This window comes from Melanostigma gelatinosum (genome assembly GCF_949748355.1).
Source record: "Melanostigma gelatinosum genome assembly, chromosome: 6".
NCBI classification, from domain to species: domain Eukaryota; kingdom Metazoa; phylum Chordata; class Actinopteri; order Perciformes; family Zoarcidae; genus Melanostigma; species Melanostigma gelatinosum.
Window position 1 is genome coordinate 1,541,830 of NC_136639.1, and position 11,459 is coordinate 1,553,288.

The 11,459-nt window shown below is 49.1% G+C and overlaps 1 protein-coding gene across 1 annotated transcript; it reads left to right on the forward strand.

Annotated features, from left to right (window-relative positions):
- The first annotated feature begins 8,241 nt into the window (after nt 1-8,241).
- ier3 (immediate early response 3) lies at nt 8,242-9,267 on the forward strand. Its single transcript, XM_079270028.1, has one exon. It carries the CDS (start codon nt 8,282-8,284, stop codon nt 8,726-8,728), a length of 447 nt encoding a protein of 148 aa, XP_079126154.1. The 5' UTR covers nt 8,242-8,281; the 3' UTR covers nt 8,729-9,267.
- Nucleotides 9,268-11,459: the final 2,192 nt, after the last annotated feature.

Below are 11,459 nucleotides of genomic sequence, written 5' to 3' on the forward strand. Positions count from 1 at the left end.
CGTCCACATCACCGACCCCATCACCGTCCACATCACCGACCACATCACCGTCCACATCACCGTCCACATCACTGACCCACATCACCGTCCACATCACCGACCACATCACCGTCCCACATCACCGTCCACATCACCGTCCACATCACCGACCCCATCACCGTCCACATCACCGTCCACATCACCGACCACATCACCGTCCACATCACCGTCCACATCACCGACCACATCACCGTCCACATCACCGTCCACATCACCGACCACATCACCGTCCACATCACCGTCCACATCACCGTCCACATCACCGACCACATCACCGTCCACATCACCGTCCCACATCACCGTCCACATCACTGACCCACATCACCGTCCACATCACCGTCCCACATCACCGTCCCACATCACCGTCCACATCACTGACCCACATCACCGTCCACATCACCGACCACATCACCGTCCCACATCACCGTCCACATCACCGTCCACATCACCGACCCCATCACCGTCCACATCACCGTCCACATCACCGACCACATCACCGTCCACATCACCGTCCACATCACCGACCACATCACCGTCCACATCCCCGTCCACATCACCGACCACATCACCGTCCACATCACCGTCCACATCACCGACCACATCACCGTCCACATCACCGTCCACATCACCGACCACATCACCGTCCACATCACCGTCCACATCACCGACCACATCACCGTCCACATCACCGTCCACATCACCGACCACATCACCGTCCACATCACCGTCCACATCACCGTCCACATCACCGACCACATCACCGTCAACATCACCGTCCACATCACCGTCCACATCACCGTCAACATCACCGTCCACATCACCGTCCACATCACCGACCACATCACCGTCCACATCACCGTCCACATCACCGTCCACATCACCGACCACATCACCGTCCACATCACCGTCCACATCACCGTCAACATCACCGTCCACATCACCGTCCACATCACCGACCACATCACCGTCCACATCACCGTCCACATCACCGACCACATCACCGACCACATCACCGTCCACATCACCGTCCACATCACCGACCACATCACCGACCACATCACCGTCAACATCACCGTCCACATCACCGTCCACATCACCGACCACATCACCGTCCACATCACCGTCCACATCACCGTCCACATCACCGACCACATCACCGTCCACATCACCGCCCGAATCACCGTCCCACATCACCGTCCCACATCACCGACCACATCACCGACCACATCACCGTCCACATCACTGACCCACATCACCGTCCACATCACCGACCACATCACCGTCCCACATCACCGTCCACATCACCGTCCACATCACCGTCCACATCACCGACCCACATCACCGTCCACATCACCGTCCACATCACCGACCACATCACCGTCCCACATCACCGTCCACATCACCGTCCACATCACCGTCCACATCACCGTCCACATCACCGACCACATCACCGTCCACATCACCGTCCACATCACCGTCCACATCACCGACCACATCACCGTCCCACATCACCGTCCACATCACCGTCCACATCACCGTCCACATCACCGTCCACATCACCGTCCACATCACCGACCACATCACCGTCCACATCACCGACCACATCACCGTCCACATCACCGTCCACATCACCGTCCACATCACCGTCCACATCACGACCCACATCACCGTCCCACATCACCGTCCACATCACCGTCCACATCACCGTCCACATCACCGTCCCACATCACCGACCACATCACCGTCCCACATCACCGTCCACATCACCGTCCACATCACCGTCCACATCACCGTCCACATCACCGTCCACATCACCGACCACATCACCGTCCACATCACCGACCACATCACCGTCCACATCACCGTCCACATCACCGTCCACATCACGACCCACATCACCGTCCCACATCACCGTCCACATCACCGTCCACATCACCGACCACATCACCGTCCACATCACCGTCCACATCACCGTCCACATCACCGTCCACATCACCGTCCACATCACCGACCACATCACCGTCCACATCACTGACCCACATCACCGTCCACATCACCGACCACATCACTGACCCACATCACCGTCCACATCACCGACCACATCACTGACCCACATCACCGTCCACATCACCGACCACATCACCGACCCACATCACCGTCCACATCACCGTCCACATCACCGACCACATCACCGTCCCACATCACCGTCCACATCACCGTCCACATCACCGTCCACATCACCGTCCACATCACCGTCCACATCACCGACCACATCACCGTCCACATCACCGTCCACATCACCGACCACATCACCGTCCACATCACCGTCCACATCACCGTCCACATCACCGTCCCACATCACCGACCACATCACCGTCCACATCACCGTCCACATCACCGTCCACATCACCGTCCACATCACCGACCACATCACCGACCACATCACCGTCCACATCACCGACCACATCACCGTCCACATCACCGTCCACATCACCGTCCCACATCACCGTCCACATCACCGTCCACATCACCGACCACATCACCGTCCACATCACCGTCCACATCACCGTCCACATCACCGACCACATCACCGTCCACATCACCGACCACATCACCGTCCACATCACCGTCCACATCACCGACCACATCACCGTCCACATCACCGACCACATCACCGTCCACATCACCGTCCACATCACCGTCCACATCACCGTCCACATCACCGTCCACATCACCGACCACATCACCGTCCCACATCACCGTCCACATCACCGTCCACATCACCGACCCACATCACCGTCCACATCACCGTCCCACATCACCGTCCACATCACCGTCCACATCACCGACCACATCACCGTCCACATCACCGTCCACATCACCGTCCACATCACCGTCCACATCACCGTCCACATCACCGACCACATCACCGTCCACATCACCGACCACATCACCGTCCACATCACCGTCCACATCACCGACCACATCACCGTCCACATCACCGACCACATCACCGTCCACATCACCGTCCACATCACCGTCCACATCACCGTCCACATCACGACCCACATCACCGACCACATCACCGTCCACATCACCGTCCACATCACGACCCACATCACCGACCACATCACCGTCCACATCACCGACCACATCACCGTCCACATCACCGTCCACATCACCGTCCACATCACCGTCCACATCACCGTCCACATCACCGACCACATCACCGTCCACATCACCGTCCACATCACCGTCCACATCACCGTCCACATCACCGACCACATCACCGTCCACATCACCGTCCACATCACCGTCCCACATCACCGTCCACATCACCGTCCCACATCACCGACCCACATCACTGACCCACATCACGACCCACATCACGGACCACGCTGGCTCTCGGGTCGTCATGGTGGTCTGAAGTACCAGAGACAGTTACATTACAACGACAAAACAAGGGGAAAGAACAGCGAACACAAACCATGCGGTCAGCAAGAATAAACATGAGTCAGCATGAAGTCACTCTGCAAGTCATTGCAGCTCTTACAGTAAATGTGGAAAAGAGCCGACAGAGTTTCACCAGACTGTGAACTGACGGCGGTTCAGTGAGGTCACACTGAAGCAAACACTCTGAGGCTCTATTGCTCTTTCATCTTTAGATATCACCTGAGCGTTCTTTAGCTTCCTGTAGCGGTTAGCTTAGCAGCTGATCACCAATAACACGTCAACAACAATCTATAATCAAGTACGCAAACAGAACAAACGTAAAGAAGCAGCAGAGACGTCGACGTCGTTCAAACGTTGAACGATCTATTGTGTTCGTTGTCTTTGTCGGATTCCTGATAATTATTGCTTCACTGACACGACTGGTTCCACTGACGTCTGCATGAATTATTACACAACTCTCAGACTCTCACTCGCTGCGGTGGACCTGTGTGTGCACGTTGTGGACTAATTCAACAAAACATCTGCATTAAAACATCTGCAGAAAAAAGGCAGCTGCTATGTAGTTTTGATGTCACTTTTTGTAACTGAATGATTCTGTGTCGTCACTTCAGAACGTTTCAGAATCGTTGATGTATCATCTCTCATTACGGTGGCTCGCCTCACTGCCGGCCTTATTAGGAAGCACTGGTACAGTAGACTGTGTGTGCGTGTGTGTGTGTGTGTGTGTGTGTGTGTGCGTGCATGCGTGCGTGTATGTGTGTGTGTGTGCGTGCGTGTATGTGTGTGTGTGTGCGTGCGTGCGTGCATGTGTGTGTGATGTCATGCTGATGGCATCCTCGTCCTGCAGCAGCTTCAGATGCTTCTGATTCTTTCTGCAGGAGCTCACAGTGAAACCAAAGCATTATAAATGTGCTGCAGGTATTTAAAACACGCAGCGTGTGAACACGACAGGTTTCACTCCACAAGTCTTTGTTGGGACTGAAAGTGACAGAAAACAGGACAGAAACGCAGAAACATCGCGGAGCACAACGTCCAGCAGCTCAAACAAGTCTTTCTGAGAGACACTTTTGACCTCAATCAGTCGTCCAGTGAGACGTTACAGATGTTACAGTCATGCACGTCAGTGCTCCTTAAATCCTTTACGTCAGCTGTATCTTTATTCTTTTTGTTCTTTTAATTCATTCATTCTTTTATAAATTGCAAGGAAACAACGTTGGCTTTGTTTTTTCTTCATCTCTTCTGGTTTTTCAGTCATCGGGTGAAGCAGTGGATATTGAGAGCGGCGTCGTGTCGTAATGACTGTAAGACGAGAGGACGTCCGCTCAGGGCCGGTGAAACAAACGTGTTTCACGTGTTCATTTTACTGACGTTACTTTGTGAAGAAGGGGATTACAGGCAGGAGTCACATTTTAAAATACTGAAGCAAAGAACGACGCGGTTTCATCGTCACACAGTCTGTTGAGCAGAAAGATGAACAGCATCACAGAACAAGTGCAATTCAGCACTTTCAAGTTCATCGTCTTCTGCCTGCAGAGAGAAGGTCTGAGAGAAGTGAATGAACCTCTTCTGGGTTCTGCTGCAGCAACACAGGACCAACGCGTTCTAATGAGCTCCGCTGCACTTTATGAACCTGAATATTTACTGATTGTGACGCATGGATTCGTTTTAAAGTCGATCAAACCGAAGGTCAAAGAAAAATAAGAAAACAACTTCTTTCATTTCTCTTCAAATGTTGTTTTGATGAACATATATCAGACCTGAGATCTGCTCTCACTGGCTGCGGATCGATGTCGTGTCGATGAAACTGATAATAAATATTCCAGGATGCACAAACGCTGCCGGCTCAACAGATCAGAAGAAGAGATTTAAAGGGAGAGGAAATACTTTGCGTGCATGACTCATTTAATCTTCTTCCTCCTTCATCATTCCACAGAAACACACTCAACGTTCATCAGCTTTCTGTAGTAAGAGAAGAGAAGATGCAGCATGTCACAGACACAGCGACCCTGAGCATGGATCACAGCACGAGACTCCCACTGAGCCACCAGTGGTTTCACTCAACGCTGGCAGAGAGCTTTAGACACTCCGGAGGCTTCAGACGTGCCCATTAGCTGAAACACCTGCTCTGAGTTGTTCCTCAGCAGGAACCTGTGTGACTGTGGAAGCTGGAAGCTCAGGAGCTGGAAGGATCTCGGCTCAGTGTCAAAGTAAAGAGTAGTGCAGCTTCCACCGGCTGGAATCAGCGGCATGCTGTTGACGTGTTCTCCTGGCTCGTGAATATCAAACGATAAAGAATCTCTGCTCCTCGCATGAACTCGGTCGTTCGGGGGAGTGTGTAAGAGGAGGAGGTCTGTCATCTGACAGCAGTGCATGATGGGATCACGTGTGTCGGAACTTGATCTGAGGTGAAACTCGACAGGCGGAGATTCCCGGGAACAAGCAGATTAAGGCTTTGATCAATCTGACACATTGCTCCTCAGACACGAGAACACCTTTAACAAAGGTTTTAAATAATTCATTTAAATCTGCTTCTGATTTCTCTTCATCACGTGATTCCATCATTTCAGCTACAAACTGTTGATGTACATGACTCAGCAGTATTTAGTTTGGTTTTACTCCAGACCGTTCTGCACTAACTATGAGATCAACCACCAGCCTTGAAGACGTCGTGTTGGTTCTCACAATGTTTGAAGTTAAGAAGAAGTCAAGCAGCTTCTTTAACGACTCTGAATAACACATATCTTCATATTTGGACCATTTCCTAATCATCAGAATAGTTTTTAATAAACTCACAAGTGAAAAGAGATTTTAAGAAACACTGAAATAGAAAATCTTTCATGTAAAATTAATTTAAAAAGCATGGAATCCATAATGATGCTGCTAGAAGCAGCGTGTGTGACTCACAGCGTGTGCAGTGACTTCCTCTTTGGTTTTGGACTTTTCTAAATGTAACTTCCTGTGATTTCAGCGTTCAGAGCGACCGCAGAGCTCAGTGACAGAAATCACATGTTGGAAAACTTCCAGAACTCCGATATTAGAGCAGAGATATGTTTAGGATCACGTGACATGAAACAGACAACGCTCAAAGCATCTTCTTCTAACCGGCTCCTGTTCATGCTCACGTTGTCTGAAACGATGTTTTAGAGAATGAACTTCTGAAGACGTGATTGTGAAGCTCAACACGTTTTATTCTTTGAAAATGTAAACGCAGCACTTTATTCTGAAAACACTCAATGTGCAGATTTCTGTTCATAGTTGTGTGTTACAGTCATCACAACGTTTCCTTCTCTTCAAGTTAAACTGTCACAAACTCTCAGTTTCATTGAGAACACAACGGAAAAATAACTGCACTTTATACGTCTCCATATTCACATCACATGTGATATTCACATACTGAGTGATATTCACATACTGAGTGATATTCACATACTGAGTGATATTCACATACTGAGTGATATTCACATACTGAGTGATATTCACATCACATGTGATACTGAGTGATATTCACATACTGAGTGATATTCTTCACCTGAACTTCCTCAGCAGGTTTCATCGACTTTCATCTCAGAGTCACGAACATTTTGTTTCCAGATGAACTTCTTGCTTTTTACACTTTTCATATCCACAGGAGACGAACATGAGCCACATTTTAAAACACGTAATATTGTAAATATCATTGAATTCAATGGAATACGTTTGTTTTCAGGTTTCATCAGTTTCCTCTCTCAGCATGAAGTCTGTCCGTCGTGCAGCTCTCAGAGGAAACTTCAACATTTCACATCACTGAGCGTGTTTTCAACTCTTTCTGTGTTTTGACATCGTCTTCGTGACACACAGACGTCCAGCTGCAGGTCATCGGACGAAGGAACCACACGAAGGAAGCAAGGACATGAACGATTCCACCAGAATGACTAACACTGTGAAATGTTAGCGATGCAGACGTAGAAGCTGACCTGACATCTGCTCAAAGGAGAAGAAATGTGGAAGAATTGAAATACTTGATTTAAAAAGATATTAAACTCTCTCAGGTCATTTAAGTGCAAAGATTCCTTCCCTTTGAAGATGGAATCACTTTAAAATGATGATAAAAACATGTAAATATCACCACTGCAGACTAACTACATATATCATTTGTGTGTCTCATTTTTCATTTTTCTGTATTTGTTCAAAACTGCTTCATGACGTCATGTTTCTGAAGTCACGTTGTGTGTTCAGTAGAAACTCTGAGGATCACTGAGCAACGTCTCCAGTAACTCTCACTGACTGACTGTTTACAGTCAACGAGCAGCTCAGAGCGACTTCTGATTATCATCTGATTATCACATAAATATCATCTGAATATCTTCTGATTATCTTCTGATTATCACATAAATATCTTCTGATTATCTTATGATTGTCACGTGAAGGAGTTATTATTAAAGATGAATATTGAAGCGCTTAATGATCTGTTGTGGTGTTATGTGATTATGTCATGCGTTGCATGAGGAATGCTCTCGTCCTCTATGGACCTGTCCTCCCTGCTCAGGGTAATTATTGGACCAAACCGCGATGATTCAGCTCCACCGCAGCCCGCTGCTCCGGGATCAAACCTCAAACATGCAAATCTTCCGGTTCTTTTCCCTCCTTGAGCAACAAGCTGGCGGTCAGGGAGTGGCCTGCTGTGTGGGAGTGGCCTGCTGTGTGGGCGTCTCCAGAACATGAAGATATAAAGCGAGAGCTGCGCGCCGTCCCACACTGATCCGACTTTCTGGAACCTGAGACAGAAACACGAAAACCGAGAGAAAGAGAAATGTACTCGCGATCAAACAGCGTGACTGTGACGGTGCAGCAGGAGAGCTTCGGCTTCTCCCGGCTGGCGACCCGCAACACGGAGCCCGAGGTCTTCACCTTCGAGCGGGTGCCGGCTCAGGCCACCGCGCTGCTCTCTTACGCGCCGATCCGGCCGAGGAAGCGCTGCACCCGCGTGATGTACCCGGCGAAGGTCCGCATGCACCTTCCGCCGCCGGAGAAGAGCCCGGCCAAGCGCTGGCTGCTCGTCCTGTGTCTGGTGGTGCTGTGGCAGATCTACACCGAGGAGCCCTGCGCCGACACGCTGCCGGGCAGCGCAGACGGGCCGGTCTCCGTCAGCGACTACCAGTGCTTCCCCTTCCACCACCAGCCCGCGGAGGAGCCGCAGCAGCAGCTCACGGACCTCGGCCCCGGATCCGAGCTCCTGTCGGCCACACCGAAGATCTGAGCGCTGCACGGTGGCTCCTTCGGTTGAGAGGAGACCGGGAGCAGCTGGTTCCAGCAGGGCGCCATGGAGAGCTAAACACGGCGGCTCTGCTGGTCCACCGCACAGCGGGTAGCGACAGCTGAGACACCCGGGACTGAGCTCCTCGTCTAGGACTCCAGTGCCTCCGGGATCCACCGTGAAACGCGCTGGAGTTGATCCCGCGCAGCTGCTGGAGATCAGCGGTGCGCAGCGAGGCACGGCCGGGCAGAGAGCTCCATGCGCCGGCTGCTTCTCCTCCCTGCCAGCGGGGGAGGACACGGTCTGGAACCGGAAGGAAAGAAGGAAGGAAAGAACTATGAACACTGAAACTTGAAGGAAAGAAAACTTGAACTCTGCAGTGTGATTTACACACTGACTGCACTCTCACTGGATGTTTTACATGTTTATAAAACTGTCACTTGAACGAGCAGAAACGGACACTGTCTGTTGTCTGAATGTCTTATTTCGTTATTTATTATATTTGCTATTTATTGATTAATAATTTAAAGAATAAAAAATGTCAGAAAGAAGTTCCTGTTTGCTGCCTCGTTCTTCTGAATGTTGTGTTGATGGATGTTTCTGCAGAATTCATTGGATCATAATCAAGACGTCTGCATGCAGCATATTATTATATTTATTATCTATTTAAGACCTAAAGATGTCAAGCACGTCTTGTTTGAACTTTAATGCAACACTTTAATGAACTTTAATGAACTTCATGTCGCGCTCAGAGCTTTTTATATATTTGGCTCATCATCTCTGCAGAAAGCGTCACAGGTCTTTACCCAGCATGCACCTGCATCTTTAACTCTGGAGACCTGGAGCTGATCCGCTCCATGTGAACATCTGTATGACTGCAGAACAGCAGCATGAAGCCGACAGCGAGTCACGTGATGATGCAGAGAGAGAAGGTTCATGAACGCTGTGAGTTTATACTGCAGCGATGCTACTCATATAACAACATACATATATATATAATACACATATATATATATATAATACACATATAATACACACATATATATCTATATAATACACATATAATACACACATATATATCTATATAATACTCAGCATCAACTTCTGCAGACTCACTTTCCTTTTTTCCACTTGTAAAAGGTGGAGTTGCTGAGTCAGCAGCTCGTTGTTACATCACTGGTGAGTAGTTCAGGTGTCCCTGCAGACTGTTGTCATGACGACTTAACTCCTGCATTACCTCACAGAGAAGGTGTGGCCGTGATGATGGAGGTTTCAGGAGACAGTGGAGGAGACAGGCGAGGAGACAGGCGAGGAGACAGTGGAGGAGACATTGGAGGAGACAGGTGAGGAGACAGGCGAGGAGACAGGCGAGGAGACAGGCGAGGAGACAGTGGAGGAGACAGTGGAGGAGACAGGTGAGGAGACAGGTGAGGAGACAGGTGAGGAGACAGGTGAGGATACAGGCGGGGAGACAGGCGGGGAGACAGTGGAGGAGACAGTGGAGGAGACAGTGGAGGAGACAGGTGAGGTGACAGGTGAGGAGACAGGTGAGGAGACAGTGGAGGAGACAGGTGAGGAGACAGTGGAGGAGATCTCTTTAAAGATGTTTTTAATATCTGTGAGTGACTGAGAGAACAAACACACCAACACATCACCTGCTTCAGCTTCTATGAGTCCATGCAGGGACATCTATGATTATCCTGTTGTAGATATTGTTCTTTCTGTGTGACAGCTTGAATAATGACTCACATCTGTTCGAAAGAAGAACAAACTGCAGATGTGTATTTGATGTGAAACGTATTCAGGAACTAAAGCAGAATGTGAATCGATCCTCTTTGTTCTGAGTCAAACGTCGTTCTTTAAACTCTGCATTAAATGTGTAAAGAAACAAACTTCAGCAGAACGAACCGCTTCATGAAAGAAGGAACATCACAGAGATGTTTGGTCACCAGGAGATTCTGTAAACATTGTGATGAGTCCTGATCTCCAGATGTGTGTTTGCGTTGGACGACACCCAAAGCATTGTGGGTAGACGTCCAGCCGAGGTCAGAGGAGCGGAGTGACCTCACCGAGCTGTGAACACGAGAGCTGTTATCCGGTGAACCGCCGACCTCAGCGATAGCGCTGTGACTCACAGTCTGCTGTCACGCTGACTCGCGTACGGCTTCAGAGAGAAGAAACACGAGGACGTTCAGCTGCCGCTGCGTCTGAGGACTGAGACTGTTGTGTTCATGGCCTCCAGTATTTAATGGGTTCAACGTCTGCTGCATTCCTTCAATGAAAGAGCTGCTCTTTGTATTCATGATGAATGAAATGCACGTGATTGAATACTTAGTGAGCTTTAAGAGCAGATGGTAAAATACTTAGTGAGCTTTAAGAGCAGATGGTAAAATACTTAGTGAGCTTTAAGAGCAGATGGTAAAATACTTGGTGAGCTTTAAGAACAGATGGTAAAATACTTAGTGAGCTTTAAGAGCAGATGGTAAAATACTTAGTGAGCTTTAAGAACAAATGGTAAAATACTTAGTGAGCTTTAAGAGCAGATGGTAAAATACTTAGTGAGCTTTAAGTGCAGATGGTAAAATACTTGGTGAGCTTTAAGAACAGATGGTAAAATACTTAGTGAGCTTTAAGAGCAGATGGTAAAATACTTAGTGAGCTTTAAGAGCAGATGGTAAAATACTTAGTGACCTTTAAGAACAAATGGTAAAATACTTAGTGAGCTTTAAGAGCA